Source organism: Polyodon spathula, chromosome 11, assembly GCF_017654505.1.
Source record: "Polyodon spathula isolate WHYD16114869_AA chromosome 11, ASM1765450v1, whole genome shotgun sequence".
In the NCBI taxonomy this organism is placed as follows: Eukaryota; Metazoa; Chordata; class Actinopteri; order Acipenseriformes; family Polyodontidae; genus Polyodon; species Polyodon spathula.
In genome coordinates, this window is record NC_054544.1 from 45594627 (window position 1) to 45616446 (window position 21820).

Below are 21820 nucleotides of genomic sequence, written 5' to 3' on the forward strand. Positions count from 1 at the left end.
GTACTTCCTAAACCATGCGCGGTGGGTCTCCGCGGTTATATTAAGGCCGTGGAGGATAGCCTGTTTGACCAGGTCGTAATCGGTGATGGTCGCTCATGGCTTGGTAGGCTGCCTGAGCCTCCCCGATCAGGCAGTTTCCCAGCTGGCTTGTCCAGAACTCCCGCGGCCAAGCCGCTGCGGTAGCCAGCCATTCGAACACCACGAAGTACGCCTCCGGGTCATCCTCCGTCGACATCTTCATCGCCCGCGCCTTCGGGGGCGACATCAGTGGTGTTGTGGTAGGGGCCGTCGCTGCGGCAATGGCCAGCCCTACCCATTCAATGAGCGCCGTGTAGCGCTCCTCCCTCCTTCTCTCCTCTGCGTCGCGCCTGCTCTCCAGCACCTGCAGCAGCTCCGCCAGTGCGTTACGGTCCATCCCGGATCTGACACCACGCGTGGCAAAGTGGCTGGTGAATGGGGAACTGGTGTAGCAGTAATGCTGTGCAGGAGTGAAAGGCAGACAATTGTAATCCTGTGGAAAGTGTTTTTATTTATATTCCAGGTCTGGTGACCGTTAAAATAATAAAATAAGCCCAGCAATAACAAAATAGGGCACAGTCCCAAACAAAATCGAATACACGGTCACCAGTCCTGGGTGAGTGCAGTCATGCTTGTGTCGAGTGCAGACATGGGTATTTCGTGATGGTGGTGCAGTGATGATCCGGATCGTGCTGACCCTCGGCAACAGCTCCGGATTTGTGCTTTAACTGTCTGGTGGTGCAAAACACGGACAGTTACAATACAGACAAAACACGTAACGCATCTCTCTCTTAATCAGAGCTCCTCTCTCTGCTGAACTTTACCCAAACGAAGGAGAAGATCAGCGTTACCCTGGCCCCTATACGCAATCTCGCATGACATCTTGGTAAATGGTTGCAGCTGCCCCTCATTTACCTTTCAGGTCAGTATGGTCTTACAAGAGAGTCTCGCTTCTTTCCAGGCTGACCGACTTCCCAGCCCCGGAAACGAACTGTCAGGCCAGCCCTTCCAGATACTTCTCCTCCTGTTCTTTAGCGCCCTCACAGGTCAGGAGGGAGATTTACCACCAGAACTCATTGTCTTTCCGTCACAATGTCACACTCACATTTATTAATATACAGTATCTGGAGAATAATTTTACCATATACCATGGTGTGTAAAACGCACTCCAATGCATACACTTTGTCATTCCTGTAATGAGTTTCTTGTATCACACACGCCCATGGATAATGCACACTGTTTTAGAAACCCCAACACATTCCTCTGCATCTGTCACATAGTAACAAGTGTTAATTCAACTGGTCCTAATACAATCTATAATGAATGAGCCTCATCCTCCTTCATCCTGAGGGCTCTGGGACTAACCCATCATGTGTTTTCAATAGTATTGATTGCCCTGAGTCTGACCTGCCATGTGTTTTCAGCAGTACTGATTACCCTGAGACTGATCCGTCATGTGTTTTCAGCTCAGTATGGAGGGCTCTGGGACTGACCTGTCATGTGTTTTCAGCTCAGAATCACATCGGTCCTCCTTTTCTAGTGGGTTTGAAAGGGCTGCTCACTGAAGCCGGCTGGCACTTTAGTCCTCCTCCTATTATTTTAAGAATGACACTGTTTAATAGCAACGTTGTAACAAACCCAATCCTTAAGCAACGTCTAATAACTAGTATTTGTTGACGGAAATAAAAATAAACTACCCTGAACAATACAAGTCTCCAAAGCAGTAGGATTGTGCGACAGAACCAAGAAAAATTGTGGGGTAAGTCAGGATTGTTTACAACAAATAGAACATAGGAAGACAATTAAACCAGAAGACAGAGTTCAAATAGCAGATGTTATTGAATATGGGTGGAATATTATACTTGAGACAGATGTAGCAAACATTTGGGCTACATGACAGCATTTGAACCATTCAAAATGTTTACCACAGTCCATCAGGCAGTCCTTATAAAAAGAAAACAAAAATGTCCATGAAACAACCACCAATACTTTAAAAGTCCCAAAATATTATCCAATCCGTATTGCAAATGTAATTAAAACAGAAAAGTTGAAACACAAAAAAAAAATGAAACTTCTGTGCCAGGTGATCGTGAGTCCCCAATAAATAAACAAAAAGGATAATACTCCCAAAACAGTCAGAACAGCCCAGATAATCCAGCAGGAAAGAAAATAAGATTCCTCCCCATTAGGGGATCTCGCCCAGTTCTTCCTTGGTCCTGTAGAGCTTGGAGCTTCCTGATTTCTCCTTTACAAACCAGCAAACTCCCTCTTCAAACACTCTGTATCCACAAAAAACCCACACCCGAAAAAGAATCACCCCAGCAAAAAAGAACCAACCTCCCTACCAGGCAGTAATAGTCCTATTTAAAGAGCCACCAATTAAGATACTTAGACTCAATGATGCATCAAGCCCAATAAGACCTTTGCGAAGGCAATTAAGGAAAACACCTGAATCTAAATAGAATGTCCATGAGGCAATTAAAGAAAAGATCCTCAGTTAAAACAAGAGAGAAAGTCCAGTGCAGAGATAAACCCCTACCAAAAGTTAACAGTAAATTGAAATAGCTTCACCTAATTTTACCTTATGGAATCTGAAAGGCCCACTTTAAAAATGAGAACAAAATTACTTATTTAGCAATTGAACTGAGAATTAAATTAACCTGGACAGGTATTCTGATACTCAATTAAGAGCAGCAGACAGAAAATTACTTATGCTGCATTCATGGAGCTAGTGCTACAACATTTCTGTCCATAATGCCAGTGAAGTATCTCAGGAAGCAGTACAGAAGTCAGCCTGTTTACGAGGCCTGAAATCAAAAGCATTTTGACATTACAGTTTTATGTTTTTGTCCAAATAATTTCTAAATTATGACATGGCAAAAAAAAAAACTTTAAAAGCCATAGCTTAACATTTCTGTTAATTAAACATATAAAAATACTAGGTTTTTCTTTTGCTTGTTTGTTTTTCAGTCATTTGGTAAAATGTGATAAAATATGAATACCCAAAGCTTTCATGAAGCCAGCAGTGTTAGACTCAGGGGTGGGGAACGCAGGTGGATGCCATCCACTAGGGTTGGCAGCTTCAAGACCCGGAGCTGGAGCGGATCCGGACAGTTATTTTTTTAGCTGTGCTCCTGAGCCAGAGCTGAGATCCTGGAGCTGCTCCACTCTCTCCTACCTTACAGTAAACACTCTGATAGTGTAGTTTACTTGAATTACCAGAATATGTCACTTCATATGTACTGTTATGTGTTGGGGGTGATGAAATAAAAGCAGTTCTCACACCAGCTATTAGTAAATAACATGTTATTTTTATTTATTTTAATCCTATGACAAATTCCCTTTCTTAGTTCTAGAACTGATTCTATCATCTCAGTGCACATCTCTTGTAAAACACTTGCAAAAGAAGGCAAGTCTACTTTCACTCAACACTGTACACTAAGTATTTTCAAATGATGTCATTTTAACCAAACAATTGCTCTGCCTAAATTCACCTCATTTTACAGCAATCTGTTTTCAGAACTGATGTCCTGATTTTTGATTAGCCAAAATGTAGTTGCCAGGGAGCTGAGGTCATATGCTGGAGTCATGGGGCCCCCTGCACCTGAATTGCCACAGAAATAAAGATAAGGCCTCTTTCTGACCAACCCAAAAATCACCGGATTCCACACACAACTTCACTACTTGTTTAGATGAAAAACCTGTCTTTCATCTTTTGAGTGCCAATCCCATTAGCCCCCACCCCCAGACGCTTCAGTTTAACATGTTGCATCAGCAGCACTTCAGTCTTCTCCATGTCAACATGGCTGAGACACCAGGAGAGCAAAATGAGGAATGTTATAAAGATGTTGCCAGTTGTTTTCAACATTTATAGCAGGGCAAATCACAGTGCAAGCTGTGCCATGAGAATCTGAGTGAGAAGTCTTTCAATTAGAAAAGACACCTGGAAAGACATCACTCAGATGTTTATAAAAAAAATACTTCAGGAGCAAGAAAAAAGAAAAAACAGCAACTTCAGCTAAAATATGTTTTTTGGAATGCCCTCTGAGAGTTTGAGAATGTCATCAGAAAAACAAGAAGATGTTGACAAAGCTATACTGGAGTGGATTGCTTTTCATCTGCAACCGTTTTGTGGTGTGATTTTTTTTTATTTATTTATTTTTTTAATGTAGTAAATAGGCCCAGTTTGGAGAAATGCATGTTGTTATACAGAAATAAATATTATTATATTATAATATTAATTAATATTGAAATACCCAATCTACAGTATTGTTACATTAGTGTACTAATTGTGAACAAGTCTCCAAAACGTATTTATTTACACTGAACAAAAATATAAACACAACATGTAAAGTGTTGGTCCCATGTTTCATGAGCTGAAATAAAAGATCCCAGAAATGTTCTATTAGCACGAAAAGCTTATTTCTCTCAAATTTTGTACACAAATGTGTTTATATCCCTGTTAGTGAGCATTTCTTCTTTGCCAAGATAATCCATCCACCTGACAGGTGTGGCATATCAAGAAGCTGATTAAACAGCATGATCATTACACAGGTGCACCTTGTGCTGGGGACAATAAAAGACCACTCTAAAATGTGCAGTTTTGTCACAAAACACAATGCCACAGATGTTTCAAGTTTTGAGGGAGCGCGCAATTGGCATGTTGACTGCAGGAATGTTGTTGTCCACCAGAGCTGTTGCCAGAGAATTCATTTCGTGTACGACAGTGTTTTCCAGTTCCCACCAATATCCAGCAACTTTGCACAGCCATTGAAGAGGAGTGGGTCACAATCAACACCCCGATCAACTCTATGCGAAGGAGATGTGTCACGCTGCATGAGGCAAATGGTGGTCAAACCAGATACTGACTGGTTTTCTGATTCACGCCCCTACCTTTTTTTTTTAGGTATGTGTGACATATCTGTATTCCCAGTCATGAGAAATCCATAGATTAGGGCCTAATGAATTTATTTCAAATTGACTGATTTCCTTATGAACTGTAACTCAGTAAAATCTTTGAAATTGTTGCATGTTGCGTTTATATTTTTGTTCAGTGTAATAACTCAAATTGAGATGAAAAAAGTAGCATTTTTATTACATTTTAAAGGTCTTTAAAGGTATGACATCTGATTCTAAACATTGTACATTAGTAAAAGAAAACTGAAAATTACAACACCACATTGTGTTTGTCAATATAAAGAGGAAACAAGTTACATATTACTTAGTTTAAAATATGCTCACAATACATTGTATTTGCTGACTTGTGTAAGTAGTTTAATTTTACATTAGAACTTAAAACATCAGTACTTTATAGAAGATGTAGAACACGGCGTGTGTATGCTGGCTTAATGTTCTGCAAAACATTATATTTACCAAAGTTATTTCTGTAACTAATCAGTACTTTTGGAATGATAAAAGTGATCCAGCTTGACCCAAGAGAGCATGTACATCTGAAAGCATCTATGAGCTTTCTGACAGCAGCCCTGAAGACGATGATAACATGGAAGGATCTGCTTTGCACAATGAGCTGAAGGTGTATGCAGCAAAGAAGAGGAAGCCTTTGGACTCCTGCCCTTTGGCTTATTGGATAAATTGCAAAGATTCATTGCCTTTGTCGGCACAGCTGTCGCATTGATTCTTTTGTGTGCCTGAAACTTCAGTGGAAAGTGAAAGACTGTTCTCGAAAGCAGGGGACCCAATCAAGGATAGGACAATAAGACTGAATTCTGCAAATGTTGAAAAAAAAATTCTGATAAACCGAAACCAGTCCTTGAGTAAGGACTGAGAAAGGGGAAACTGGAAAAAGTCACTTAGTGTCAGACACAAGGAGCAACTGCTAGAAGGCACCATAATTCAACATGAGTGTGCAAAAATACCAGGTCAAATTAAATTAAAATGTTTAACTCTTTGCGGTCCAATGTCGGACCCTGTCTGACATCATTCAAAAGACGTAAAGCACAGGTCTGTAGTCTTTTTTTCTCCGGAAAAAGCCAAGAAAACCATTCAATGGCCAAGTGAGACCGATAGAAGCTGAATGAAACCGAAAAAAAAAAAAAAAAATGGGGCGTGTGAGCAATACCCATAGCAGCTGCACCAAACAGAGATCAGCACACATATAAACATGCTTCCGCATCCAGCACTCAAAGAATATCACAAACATTTGCAGAGCTTTTTGAGATGACATAGTAATAAAATAATGACTTGGATCGCATTATTGAGGAGTTTGGTGATAAAACGAGTGATCAGGAGAGGATTTATCAGTATGCATGTCTATAAAGAGGTATGTGAAAAATACAGCGAACATGGGGTGAGGCTTGGCTGGAGATGCAGTACTGATGTCGTTTAGCATTGCAATGCCCTTTAAACAGCGCGTGTAAAGTAAACATTGCGTGTGAAAATGTGAAACAGAATAAAATCAGCCCTCGATTAGGACAGAAGGACAGTCTGACGCCTAGAAGAGTTGCGTGTAAATGGGCGCAGAACCAATTCCTGGAGACAACTGTTCCTTCTAGGGTTCAGAAAAGGGGTTCAGATGAATTGGCGGCCAGGTGGATCAACAGTTAGCTGAAGATGAAGATGGAGATCTCCGATGCAGAGATCAGAAGAGGTATCGAAAGCCTGGTTCTGAGAGGTGATTTCGCCGCATTGCAGGAATCTGCATTATGCAGGAATCTGCATTATGCAGAGATGGACATTGCTTCCAGGAGAGTGTCTTTGTATGAGGCAGCTGGAATGAAGTGTTAACACAGAATACAGGTCTTCTTTAGTAATGGGCAGTTTGGAGGATGGAGGACTGGGAGCAGATTGTTGGATGTCCCGTAGCAACATTTGAATCCATGGGAAGGCGAGGAAGAACTCAAGTAAACTAAACTACATACACATACCTCAATATAGACAAACGTTGTCTGATACGCGGTGTCTCAAAACATTCAATATGTTTGTGTGGCTCCACGTCTGATGCTCTGAGGTCACTCTCTATTATTATCAGGAGGTAGGATGAAAGCTGATAGAGACCAGCATAATAAGTTTGATACAAACTGAGCTGAAATGATGTACTAAAATAGCAAACCAGGAGTAGCTGTGCAGCACTGTAAAGTATGAATGTTATGTTGTGATCCTGTTACATTAACAATGGTGAAACCTTTTATTTTCTTTTTTCTGTGATCATGTTGTTCGTTCTTGCTCTCCATGACAGAGATTGAATGATGCTTGGTGTTAGATCTCCTTCCCGACCTGTGAGGGCACTAGAAAGAAGGAACAGAGTAACCTTAAGCAAATGGCAAGGCAATTTATTCCGTAGGGTAGGTTGAATTCGGTCATTTAGGAAGGGTGCGGAACTACGGCACCCAAGCTCACTGACCCGGACGGTTGACGACGTGGCATCCGAGGATTGGAGGCGCGGATGCGCTCGTTAACCTAGGGGTCATGGGCGAGGGTATAAATATGGGGGCGTAACTTCAGTGATCTGTTCTTTTGCATATAGTTAAGCTAAATAACCGAGAACAAGCGTGTATTGTGTATCAAAACCGTGACTGTTAAGCGTTGTCTGTGTAATAACACTGTTTGTCTTGTGTGTCATTTCTCACTAAGAATACTGAGCATGATCCGGAGCTGCAGCCGCAGGCCAGCGTAAAACCTGGACATCACCACTCACCTTCCCACTACAGTGCACCACTAGCACTAAAATCACGCACTGTCGACACTGTGTCTGTGTTTTGTGTTTTATGTGGGTGAAGGAATCGGACTTTGGGTTACGGGTCAAACCCATGGGATTATAAATCAAAAGTGATACATGTCGCCGTACCACTTCCAACATTATTATTATTTGCAGGTTCAATATAAGGCACTGGACATTACAATCATTTAAACACCCTAATAAACACCCTTGCACCTGTAAATCATCATCTGTGTCATTAATCCGCTCTGCACTGCACTCACCTGCATGTATTCACCACTTTGCCACACTCTCACATTCGGCTGCGCCTCATGGCATGGTGCATACCTGACGGTTCATTGGATATGCATCACAGGGCTGTGTCTAAGAACTAAGTTAAAACAATTCTGGAAAAATTGTTTTTTTTGTTTGTTTTTTATTTTTTTCACAAGCAAGGTGTGGCAGTCCTGAACTTGATGTCATGCATTTCAGGGAGAAGAAACAATATGACTATGTGGCAGGGACAAGGTCTCTGCCAGCAACCACAGGTTTGGCCACTCTCCAGTTAGTGCAGACTGGTGCTAATTGGGAAGTGGTAATCTGCATAAAAGCAGTAAAATCCTGTGTCTGTGAGAAGGGAGTTGATGAGTTACCAGCCAGCTTGATATTAGTATTTTGTTTAATTGCTTATTTTGGCCCTTGTGCCCTTTTGTTTGTGTTTTGTGTTCTTTTGTTTATTAAAGTTTGTTCTTTACACTGCAACTTCGTAAGTCTCCAACATGAGAGGGAGAAGCCCCGCTGTCTCCAGCATGAGAGGGAGAAGCCCTGCTGTCTCCAGCGTGAGATGGTGGAGCCCCAGTGTCTCCAGCACGAGAGAGAGAAGCACCGATGTCTCCAGCACGAAAGGGAGGACCCCTGCTGTCTTCAGCGTTAGAGGGAGGAGCCCCGCTGTCTCCAGCATGAAGAGAAGCCTCGCTGTCTCCAGCGTTAGAGGGAGAAGCCCCGCTGTCTCCAGCACGAGAGGATGGAGCCCCGCTGTCTCCAGCATGAGAGGGAGAAGCCCCGCTGTCTCCAGCGTGAGAGGGAGAAGCCCCGCTGTCTCCAGCGTGAGAGGGTGGAGCCCCACTGTCTCCAGCGTGAGAGGGTGGAGCCCCGCTGTCTCGAGCACAAGAGGGAGAAGCCCCACTGTCTCCAGCGTGAGAGGGAGCCACGCTGTCTGCAGCATGTGAGGGAGGAGCCACGCTGTCTCCAGCACATGAGGGAGGAGCCCCGCTGCCTCCAAATTGAAAGGGAGAGTCCCTGCTGTCTGCTGGACTTTCGCTGCCGGAGTGCCCTTGTTCACGGTCAGCAGTGGTGCTGCCAGCCTTTCCCTTTCTGGCCACATATTCAGAGGAAGCAGCCTTTTCACTGTCAGGATTGCCCCTGCTGGAGGAGCCAGCCTGTGCGTGTAAGCATGGCCACTACAGCGTTGTTGCTCTCAGCATTGCTGCTGCCAGCCTGGCCACCGATGACATTGTCGCCTGTGGGCCCCTTGATTCCTCCACTCATGGCCCAGGACTATGGGCAAGACTTTTTGAACTTTAAAGGGGGAGGTGGCCATGGAGGCCATGTGTGCTATCACTTGAAGGAAGATGTGTGGCAGGAACAGGGTTAATGTCTCTGAAAGCAACCACAGGTGTGGCCACTCTCCAGTTAGTGCAGATTGGTGCTAATTGGGGAGTGGCCACCTGCATAAAAGCAGGCAGAAATCCTGCGTCTTTGAGAAGAGGCGTTGGTGAGTTTTGAATCTGTGGTGTTATATGTCTGTGAGTAGTGAAGGCGAATTGCTCAGCCTACGAACTGTGTTTTGTTTGAACATTTTGTTTTGGCCGTTGCACCCTTTTGTTTGTGTTTTGTGTTGTTTTGGTTATTGAAGTGCATGTATGCGCTTTACATTGCAGCTGCGTAAGTCCCTGAGTCTCATTCTTGCCACGACCCTCCTACAGACTACATTTACATTCCTACCTTTGTGGATTTTGAGCATGAGTTTTACTAAACATTCTGAAATAGTGTGACTGGAATGATGGACTTGCTGGAAATTGAACATTGCAGCATTTGTAAGATGGATGTGGTTTTAGATTATTCCTGTCGGGACGTTTTCCTGCTGAATCCTGGAACTGGTCTATGATTGGAGAAGTCGAATCCATAATGCAAAAGTAAGGACAACATTGATACAACTAGCGGGTACATGTAACCAAACAAAGAAACAACAAGGAGAAGTAGACAAGAGGGCTATTTAAAGGAACAGCTTGATTACATACAGTGGTAGTCAAAACTTTACATACACCAATGGAAATGTATAATTTCTTGAAATATATTTTGAAATTTTAGCAAAAATCTCTTTCATCAAAAGTTTTGCTTTTGTGGGGGAGGAAAAAGAAGTTACAAGAAAAGGACAATCATTTAGTGATTGCTGAAAACCAGGACTTTAAGATTTTTAGCAAATCGTTGGGACACCAGGATCTTTGTTGGCTGAACTGGAACGTTTGGCCACCCTACCTTGTGATGTAGATTTATTTAAACTGTGGTCTTTTATTTGTTTTAGACAGGCAGTTGGTATTGTAATGAATGCTGCTTGAGTTTTTTTTTGTTTGTTTGTTTTTAACCTTTGTACACATTTTGCTCTTTACATTTTAAGCTAGTGTTATTTTCAATTAATTTGGAATTCAGTATGGCAAAAATAAGTGCTGTTTGTCAGAGAAAAAGAGGATGGACAGACTTAAAGTGAAAAACTAGCATTGGCAAAAAAGTCAGCTGTGTGGTGGCCTACCTGAGGATACTTATTCAACCCCTCTGGGAATCAACTGTGAGCATGAATGATATGCACTGTGTCTCCTGATTTGTTTAAATAGGCAATATAATACAAACACGATTGTGCTTTTATTTAATTCTTTTGTGTATATTCATATGTATATTGGATGTGTGCATATTTGTAATATGGGAATGTGATATGATAGGATGTTGCATGTCACCATTCCAACTACATTCAAGCCTTCATGTTATACAAAATTTGTTCTGGTGCCTGCAGGGTTACCCACTAGTACATGTGTATGAAATAGAAATGTAATACAGATGCACTGGCCTCTCAATGTAGCCTATTTATTTAATCAAACATAGATACTGCATATGATCACCTGGTAGTAGATTGACTTCACAAGAGGCTAAAATCCACAACAGTGAACTAAGACCAATCATTAACCTGGCAAATTAAAAAGTGACCCATTGGCAATGTGAAATCGGCTTCAACTTGTTTTGGTTTTCCAGGGGTAGCCCAGTCTCAGGTCTTGTGTTGATCCAGCGCTGCCTCCTGCTCCTGGGAAGACTGTCCATTGTTAAGGGAGTCTCCATTGGTGCTGGCCATTGATCTCCGACTCTCCAGCTCTCTCTCGTATCTCTGAAGCTGTCTCCAGAACCCTTCATTGGGTTCCACCACAGAGCGGGCTGCTCTGACTGACTGCAAAACAGGAGGGAGACCAAGGGGAAGTACAGAGGAATTGATATTGCAACAGTGTGGTTAAGGATCTGTTGTTGATTATTATTATAATAAACCTTATGGAACTGAAAATGTTTCTGAGAACCCCCCCCCCAAAAAAGAAATAAAATAAAAAACTAAAGAAGCGAAACCACGCTCAAACCCGATGCACGATTTTAACAATTTTTATGTAAACATTAAGCTAGCTTTCTAACATTACCAGATCTTACTCGCAAACAGTTCTATGCCAGATTGTCACAATCAAGAGAGCTGCAAACCACACTTTACAGGCAATGGAAGTATTGTCACCCTCTCGTGCTGTTAATAACATTCTGAACCACAGAAGTCAGGTTCTGTTACTGTTGATGTCTCTGGCGTTGGTGGTTTAGCTTTTTTGTTGTAGAAAAACTCCAAATGTAGCTGTCTTTGTACAGGGCTACATCAAATTCATTCCATTTTAGCACATTTTTTCACTGACTGACTCTCTTTGGTTATGTTATACGGTTTAAAAGTTTTTAAATAACCTGCGCACTTACATATTCTCTACCCACTTACGAAAAGCATAAAAATATATATTTTTATTTTTAAATAATAAACCCTGGCAGCAAGGGCATAGCCAGGATTTAATTTCAGGAGATGAAAATGGTAACTTATCACAATGGTGCAATTGGTAACCTGATTTCTTATTTGTGCATTGACGTTTTATTTTCGGAAAATAAAGAACACTTTCTTTTAGACCAAATACACTGTTGTGCAAAATTGTTTTAAAAAATTATTCAGTTTAGAACACTTCTAAATAAAAACAAAAAGGAAATACAAATCAAAAAACTTAACATGTGCATCAGATTTCAATTTCACATTATGATAATAAATAAAAATAACTATATATAATTTCATTCATACTTATGGTTGTTCATGTTTGTTAACTAACATTTTGTGTTCAAAGCAAAGCAAATCCTGATTAATTTAATTACTGTTTGACTGGCCCAGGACTGCTGTGGTAGCTGCTAGCTTGTTGTCTTCAGACGGTTCATCAACAGTTTTCTGCCGCTTAGACCAAAAGAAATAGCAATTTTTTTGTATTTTTTCCTTTCCCCTACCGCTGTCTGGCCATACTTCACGTCTCTCACTCAGTGTTCTGTCACGTTGCGCGTTCGTTTGTACTGTAAAGTGTAAAAGCTGTGTGCATTGTCCAATCAGAAGAGTTCAAGGTTGAACCTCTCACGAATGACAGTAAATAGCCCAATCACAAACAAATTTGAAACACGCACTTTGGCAGACAGCAAGCATGTCATTGGTCAGTTGTGAGTGGCGGTTCATGTTAACTAATTGAAAATGGTAAACTGAAGCGTATTGAGGCCACCAAAAAAAATAATGTTTTCAGCACTTTTTTTTTCCTGTAAAGCAGTGGCTAAGCCAGTGCCTGGCAGAAATCTGGAGGGGGCACATGACCAGGTGTGCTCCCCCTACGAGTCACCTCTGCCTGTCTGGCACAAACACATCTGAAGTGCTTCTGTGGAGCAAGATCATCCCTGTCTGGCACTGTGGCGGAGTGGTTGCAGTGCTCAGGCATGTGGTGATGTCGTGGACCAGGAAGCAGGACAAAGCAAAAGGTAGGGGACTGAAAACAGCTGTAGTCGTATATTTATTAAATTATAAATCAAACTTTCAAAGAAACAGCTTAAAAAAAAAGACACACGCAAAGAAAAGGGTACGTTGGCCAACAAAACAGACACTAACAGTTATGGTTTTTTTTACAATGAGTACCTTGTTTGCTGGTCAGTAGCATTCTCTCCTTAATTCTCTAATTCTCTCCTTAACTCTCTCCTCATGAGCTGCGAGTGGGACTTTTATATCTGTGGTTGGAGCCTTGACTACCCATTAATAAATTACCTCATTAAGGCTCCAGCTTCATTCCCACAGATTTTATTAGGATGGGGAATTTACCCCCATCTTTGCTCGTTACATTTTACGAGACCAGCTTTTTCGCCAGTCTCCAATAATAATAATAATAATAATGCTGACAGACAGCTTCGTCCAGCCCGCATACAAATACATTTTACATAAATTATAATAAAATACAAATACAAATTAAATACATACGTAATAACTAAATAGGCACAAGGGGAGGGCTCCCCGTCACAAGCGCAAACACATCTGAAGAGCTTCTGTGGAGCAATATCATCCCTGTCTGGCACAAACACCTCTGAGGAGCTTCTGTGGTCACATAATTTCATGATTTGCCTATTAAAACTGTAATCACAGTTATATAACCTGTAATAGTTTTCCCTATGGTACTTCTAAGGTATTTACACAATACATGATTACATTAATTAATAAAAATGAATTCACAACACTTAATTCACATTATTTCACAATGACATTATTCTGTGTTTTTAAATATTTTCAATTGCAGTTTCCAATTTATTTTTCTAATAATGCATGTAGTATCTCCTACTAATTGTTCAGTGCTTGATAAATAAAATCAGAATCAGAGAGCTGTAAATCATTATTTGCTTACAGCAAACGTACAAGGTGTCCAGAACAGCTCACCCTAGAATTGCTTTCTTAAAGCCATGGAAGCATATTACTCCACAAGGCATAGAAACGTTAGGTTACCTACCACAACCTTGGTTCCCTGAAAAAGAAGATGACCACCACCAGATAAGGTAAGGGATATTACTGTCCTTCGGGTAGGTATTGCTGAGCTCTCTATACCAGGGCTGCCGAAAGGCCCCTTCCTGTGATGACGCACTCAGTCCTGCCTACCGAGGGAATAAAATCATCACTCAGAGGAAGATCCTCCTCTTTTTACATCGAACCCGTGAAGGTGACTGAAGCAACCTCGCAGGTGGTGGTCCTCTTCTCTTTCAGGGAACCAGGGCTATGGTAAGTAACCTAACGTTCCCTTTCAATTCGAAGATGACCACCACCAGATAGGTATGGGATAACCTATACCAAAGCCGTCGCGAGGGAGAAGGAACAGCAGCAACTGAGGGATGCACAACACTGTCTAACCCAGGGGTTAAAGGTGTGAACTTACACCCTCAAGGACCCTTGTGCCTACAGAAGGCAAGACAGGGTCTACCACATTAAGGAGATAGAACCTGGAGAAGTATGTGGCGTAGCCCCGCTAGCTGCAGTACAAATATCAGACATCAAGGCACCCTTGAAAAGGGCCTAAGATGTAGCCAATCTTCTAGTGGAATGTGCAGCTACCCTACCAGGTGGGGGCAAGCCAGCACCATCATACACAGTCGAGACTGTGTCCACAATCCAGTGTGACGGACGCTGCTTAGAGAGGGGCTATCCTAGGGTCCGTGTCCCGTGACAGACAAAGAGCTGGTCAGATTGACGCAGAGCTCTTGTCCTATGCACGTAACATCTCTATGGGGGCATGGGAAGCAGAGATAGCCACTAAATACACCTTCAAGGTGGAAGGTGACCTTCCAGCATCAAGCAGTTCTTGCAGAAACTGCAAAATGACTGGCATAGGGCAAGTAATGGGGTCATGGTTCCCAGCCAGACACCAAGCTTGAAAATACTTCCACTTATAGGTATACAAAGACCTAGTGGAGTCTGCCCTAGTGCTCTACATCATTCCCACAACAGTGTCCAATAGCTCTAGGGCTAGCCAGTGGTCCCTTTCAGGGGCCAGACCCATAGTCGGAACCTGCCTGGTCTGGGTGCCAAAAAAGAGCCTTTCGCCTGACTGAGGAGATCCAACGAAGTGGAATCTCCCAGGGCTGGCCATGCAACAGCTGACACAAGGTCGGAAACCAACCTCTCCTGGGCCACTTGGGGGCCACAAGGAGAGCTGACGCTTTCTCTAAACAGACTTTTTGAGAAAAGCCGGGAGCAGTGGTTTAGGCGGGAAATCATACAAAAACACTTTAGGCCATCGTGGGCTGCTCTCAGTTCCCCGCATTTATGTGCAAGGATGTCCAGAGATCCGACCAGGGTCCGCAAACTCCTCTACCTGCCCAGACCGCCCCCCCAACCAGAGTTGGGTGCGTCTGTCATCACCAATTGACGGTTATGTATCACTCCTATTCTTGAGGCTTGCCTCCACCACCGTAGAGCTTCCCAGCATAGGCGAGACACGGTCAGCTGATGGTGTCCAGCCGAAGGCATTGAGTCACACTTGGATCTGGCGCTTGTGGAGTAACTTTAGATGGGTGGGTGATGAAGCCGTGGCCATAAAACCCAATAGTTTTTAACACAACACCAATTTTACTGTGAACCCTTGTTGAACAGGGCTAGGCAGTTGCAAATGGCAGCTACTCTGTCGTCTGACAGGTTTGCTGTTAATTGGCTCTGGCATCGTAAGGGCAAGACCCAGCCTCAAACAGATACTTCATCACAAATAGTTGTGTGGGCCACTGCTCCTTCCTGCGACTGGGCAGATCAACCAGTCTTCTAGGTAATTCCTCACCCTGATCACTTGTAGCTGCAAGGGAGCGAGCATCACATCCATGCACTTTGAAAACCTGCTGATTCAACTCAACAGCGGGACCTTGCAGGACTGGGTCCCAGTGGAGGAATTCCGCTGCTATTACTTTTTCTTTTTAAACTGCAAGGTAGTAAAGAAAACCACACACACACACACACAACAGCAAGATGTGAGGGTAAAATAGCAGTCACCACAGCAGCGCGTGCAACTGTTTTGTTTTTGTAAACAGCGCGCCGAGTAGGCTGGCTGAAACAAGCCGGGAGATTCAACTCAACAGTGGGACACAGCAGAGCTGGGTTCCCGTGGAAGAATCATGCTTATTATTTACTTATTTCTAACTGAAAGGCAGTAAAGAAATGAATACACATACACACCACAGCAAACTGTGCAGGTAAAAAATAACAGTCACCACGGCAACGTGGGTAACTGATTTTGTCTTGTGTTCCCAGCCCATCGAGTATGTGGGCTGAAACAAGCCTGTGTATGCAACTCAACAGCACGGCGCAGCAGAGCTGGGTCCCGGTGAAAATCATACTACATTTTCTTTTTAAACTGCAAGGCAGTAATGAAAACATGTATACACACACACGTCTAAGCACCTGAGCACCGAGATAGAGGAGGGAGAGAAAGTACATCTTCTGTACAAGGCCCGACCCACCGCAGTGGCGGGCCTGTAGCTGGCAGAACTACTCGACAACGGGGATGTGGCAAGGCCTAGCCAAGTGGAGGAAAATGCGGCTGGAAGGGTAACTCAACAGCGGGGATAAGGCAAAGCCTAGCCCCGAGGAGAACACGTGTCCTCTCAGGAGAACTATCTCACAGGCTCTGCGCACATCGCAGCACCAGGAAGGCTGCTACGCAAGCTGTCTACCCTAAAACATGGTCAACCCACAAACACACCCCTGATCAGCGTGTAGCACGCACCAGGAGGGTGGGGACGACACAAGGCCAAAGCCACGGTGGGTAAGTTTAAGCAGACAGCAAAACACAGAAAGATAGCAAAGGGAGGGAGAGTACACCTTTCATACAAGGCCACAACCACCATAGCGGCGGGTCTGTGCCAGCATAACTACTCGACAGCGGGGATGCGGCAAGGCCTAGCCCCGAGGAGGACACATGTACTCTCAGGAAGAATAGACAATCATTCACGGATGACTGCACAGACAGCCACTCACATATGACAGACAGATAAAAAGATGAAAGACAGACAGGCAATAAAGGACTCAGTATTTTTTAAGTCATTGATTCCAGGAAAGCGGCAAGCCAGCTTTCAGCACGAATGCAGGGGAAATACAACCGACTCGAATCAACTCGAGAAGCTCTTTTCTATCAACACACTCAGCTCAACACAGAGATCTGTGAGTGATGGTTTTATTCCCTAGGTAGGCGGGATCGAGTGCGTCATCACAGGAAAGGGTCTTTCAGCAGCTCTGGTATTTAGAGCTTAGCAATACGAAGGGCAGGAATATCCCATACCTATCTGGTGGTCGTTGTTTTTGAATTGAAAGGAAAGCTAAAACAACCTAAAATACAACATGTTAACTAACTGAAAACATTTTCTACTCAAATCATGTTTTTTTTGGTTGTGTTGCAATCCTGCCAAGGTGTGGAACTGAACTGGGCCAGTGTAGCACGAATATGACTGGCTTTGAATCACAGTGGTCCTCAAAGCTGCCAGACCCAAGATGGCAGTTGATATGCTCTTGAATTCTGCAGTACTGATTTAAGAGGAACTATAGCCATTCCAATCTGCTATACTGTCATTTTATTTTACATATTGGAGAAAGAAGTTCGTTAACTGTAGATAAAGACTATACATTTTTTGTATGGTACAGATGATGATTAGTATTCCAAATAAATCATTAAAGCTGAGCTGATTGGGAGATCCAGCTTGGCTAGGGGGCCCGTGCCCACAAAGCTCAAAAAGCTTCTGTGTTACATGGCTCATGGCTACCGCAGGTCATGGCTACACAAACGAAAGCTTGTGTTGTTTACATCGAGAAGGAGACTGTCTATTCTACAAGATAACTACTAAGAAACCATTCAACTGCAAGACGGTGTCTGTGAAGCTCTGCCCAGCCCAGACTGTCAGGATGACCCAGAGTCGCTGGGAGCAACAGCAGTAGGTTAGTTTAGGGATGTTGATCCCCAGTATAGAGAGGGTAACATAGTGTAGTAGGGTCCTGGAGCAGGATTTCTCTTTTAATGAGGCTAGCACCTTGTGTGGCAAACTTTATTTTTGGCTGTTTTGTTTTGTTTATTAAATCTAACACTAGGGTTACCATTGCTGGTACCCTAGTGTCAGCACCTGTGTGGCGTGTCACACCCAATGCTCTGTGTTTGAATCTATATTATTCAGTGACAACCCTCGGAGGTAATATCCGCCCGTTACAGAAATGCCATAAAGTTACAATGTTTTCAAATCCAGAAGAATAATAAGTGCTTTAATATAGTCCAGTATCAATTCCACACAATGCAAGAGAAAATGTTATATATAATGAGATGAAAACTGATATGAAATGTTGATATAATAAGGGGAAATAGAATAAAGTTCAATAGAAAAAAGGACATTCAATACTGGTTTCACAGACCCTAATTAGCACTAATGTGTTACAGTAGGTGAGGTAGTCCATGATTATTGATTAATGGGATCTGTGAAACCAGCCAAAAATGAATTGAAAGTAACCAGAATTTTATCTTAACCAAGACAATCTCAAAGGCATACGGCCGTATTATCTTACTTAATTTCTTACCTGTGTGTGTCTATGTGTGTTTTTTTTTTTTTTTTTTTTTTTTTTTAGAAATAATGCTTAGATTATGCTAACTGATATAGTTTTGCAACCATGGGATCTGCTTCCGAATTAAAATGTTCTATTTATAAACAGCTAAATTATGGTTGCTCAAAAAACAAAACACAGTAAAACTACAGTACAGAGATAAATTCTGTTATTGGATTCCTTTTGTTACTTTAATGTGAAACTTCTCAGTTTTTGAAAATAAAAAAAAAAAATCTTGAAATAACTTGATTTAAGCATTATGAAACAATTTTTTTTTTTATTTATTTTTTTCAAAGACATTTTGCAGGTAGTGTGTAGTAAACATATTGGCAGTAGGTATCAATCCTCCTTATTTAATCTTGTGGCTATTAGTATATTTTATGTCAAGAATACAAAGTCATTATACTTTGTCATGCAATGACCTCGACATGACTCTATCAAGATCTGTTTGGTTGTTTGCTTTCCAGAACTAGAAATAGCATCTGGTTTCAGTTCCCTCGTGGGATTTGGCAGGGCTATTAAATTCAATATCTAGTAAATACATTCCATTCACTAGAAACCCAGTATGCGTGTGTGTGTGTGTGTGTGTGTGTGTGTCTGTTTTTTAGTAACCCATAATCTGTTTGTCTGCTTAACAAATGAAGCCTGGCATAAAACACATTGACCTGTGAGGCTGAAGATACTTATGGTGTAAAGGACGCTGATGTAACAGAATGGAGGCTGTACACAAACTGGTGACCTCACACCCTGCAAGCAAGCTTCACTGTGCAAAAGAACCTGGCTAGCCTGCAGGTGTTGTAGGGCTTTCAACCTCATTTCACTGAGAGGGGACACAATCCGCAACAGCCAACCATCACACAAACTGCCATGGTGTCCCATCACTTCTTCATAGTGGAGTCATGTTTGCTAAAGAGATACTGTGTTTCAATTCCCTGCCCTTCAAGAAGGACACTGTAGCCTCAGAGAGAGTCCAGCAAAGGAATAAGTGGCTAAGATAGGGAATTGTTTTACCTTGAAAAACAGAAGGATCAAGGAAAGTTTTTAATCCTAAAAGGAGCTGAAAAAGTTAACCAAGCCAATCATTTAAGCACAGAAAAGGACCAGCAGATATTGGAAATTGAGTGGAGACACACATGAAAGGGATAGGGGATACTTTTTCACACAAATACCGATGAGGGTATAGGATGAGTTAACAGACCATATGTTCTGGGATCAATCAGCTGCTTGGAACCAGACGTGCATTGATGGGTTGAATGGCCTGGTTTTGTTCACAAATGTTCTTCTGTTCCAGTGTTTTAAATGAGGTAGTTAGACTTGACCAGGGGCAGAGGAAAGTGACTGTCTTATCTATCCTGTACTGCACTGCAGGCTGAGGGGGGCACTGGAAACTCAGCTGTTCCTGTATGCTATTCCTGGCCTGTGACAGGAAATGCTTTTAAAACATACCGATGATTTGATTTGCATTGATTTTTACATTACTGAGGTCTGCTTGCGGAAGCCACAGCGGATATTAGATTTCACATTAACAATACACCACTGGCTACTGAAAAGTGTGCCATGGATCAAATACAATGAAATTTAAATGAAAAACTGACTGAAATATGGAGTTATATAGATTTATTTGTTGTATGAACTGTTTCGAAAAAAAAACAATCAAATTCTGTCAGTTAGTCCTGTATCTGATCTAACAAGTGCAAGTAAAACATTTTGCCCCTAGGATATAAGAAACATCAGTTTTAAAATAGCATATATAACTGGCATTTCTTACATTCACTGGGGGAAGAGTGTTGCAGGGGGACAGGTTCATGGCTACACTCGTGTACCAGCTGAATTATTATTATTAATTTTTTATACATTGAGATTTTTGTAAAACACTTGACTTTCGAATGTAAAATCAACTTACAACAAAGGATGTAGACGATTCAATGAAACCTCAATTCCCAGAAGCTCCTCTACTTGGAGACGCAGCAGGAAGGGTGGGATCTCATCAGGATAAAACTAGCATCTGACTGGCTTGTTCCTGAACAACAGTGAATTAGACACAAGGGTGGGGCAAAGCCTAGAAGAAGATGACACGTTTTGGCAGGTAACCCCAATAAAGGAAACAGCCGAAGCGTCTGTGTTCTTCTTTGAGATTGTTGTCATTTTTACTTGTATGAGTTTTTTTGAAGCTCAATGGATGTGCTCTCACGAGGACTCCCTAGCACCTCCTCTTTTCACACAGTTTGAGCAGACAGAAACGTATATCTTGAGTTTGCCCAAACTGCATGGGATGCCACATCTTCTGACAATAAAAGACAGCACAGAGCATGACAAGTTATAGTAAACACTGGTACTCACGTCAAAGGCATCTTGCAGGGATAAGCCTTTGTGCTTCATAAGGTAAGCCACACAGATAGACGCTGACCTGCTCCGGCCGTTCTTGCAGTAAACCACACTGCAGCCAGCAGAGTTGGCCGTGCTCTCGATGGCATCAGCACAGAGGTCAAAATACTTGAAGAGATTTTCCCCGGGGTCGTCGTAAACAGGAACTCTGAGGGTGCTGATCCGCAGACCGGGGAAGGGCTGCTGTTTGGAGACATTGATACACATGGTGACCCCCTCCTTGGAGAGCAGTTCATCGCTGCAAGCAGACCGGGCATTGCTGATAAACAAGGAGTCTGTGATCTTACAAAGCTGGAGCATTGCTTTTCTTACACACAGAAACAGAGGAGAGGATTCAAGTCAGTAAGATTAATGAGCTCCTTCAAGGTTTTGCAGATCCCGTTCTGTGACTCACATCGCTGGCTTCAGTGTTCACTTCACTCCCAGGCTGATGCAGCTTTTCTTGGGCTGCTTGTCCTGAATGGGATGCATGCTGTAGTGAGAGAGACTGTTTGTGTCTTCAGCTGGATTTAAAGCAGAGTTCCGCAAGCCCCTTTACCCAAGCTTCCACTGGGTCCTAGTGCTGTTATCTCAGAAAACATTCAGAACATGATTGAGACTGTGAACATTTCAATAGCCATTGTAGCCAGTGGTCAAAGCAAGCTGTGGAATCAGAGGCAGGACTTAAAATGCAGCTAAGAACTGGGAGGCGCATTATTACTAACAAAAAAATAAACCTTGCAAACAGAAGTTGCCCCACACATAGGATTACCATATTTGTGATCCTCAAAAAGAGGACTACCCAGAGGGGTTGCTGACTGGCAGGACCAATTTTTTATTTAAGATTAATCTTTTATTGTACAACATGGAAAAACTAAAAATTTAAACTAAACTGTAAAGTTTATTTCTACTTTGAACATCTGAAAATAATTTAAAAAAAATAAGTATAATGGCTTGCATCAAACATACATGTAACATTTACAGTCAGTACTCTATTGCTTAGCAATCAAAAAAAGTCTTTGCAAGATAACTGTCAAATCTGT

The 21820-nt window shown here is 42.4% G+C and overlaps 1 protein-coding gene across 1 annotated transcript; it reads right to left on the reverse strand.

Moving 5' to 3' along the window:
• Positions 1-9931: 9931 nt before the first annotated feature.
• Positions 9932-21326, reverse strand: dusp28 (dual specificity phosphatase 28). The gene is made up of 2 exons (XM_041262764.1): positions 20754-21326; positions 9932-11165 (listed from the first exon to the last, which is right to left on the reverse strand). The coding sequence occupies exons 1-2, from the start codon at positions 21096-21098 to the stop codon at positions 10989-10991; spliced, it is 522 nt and encodes a 173-aa protein (XP_041118698.1). The 5' UTR covers positions 21099-21326; the 3' UTR covers positions 9932-10988.
• Positions 21327-21820: the final 494 nt, after the last annotated feature.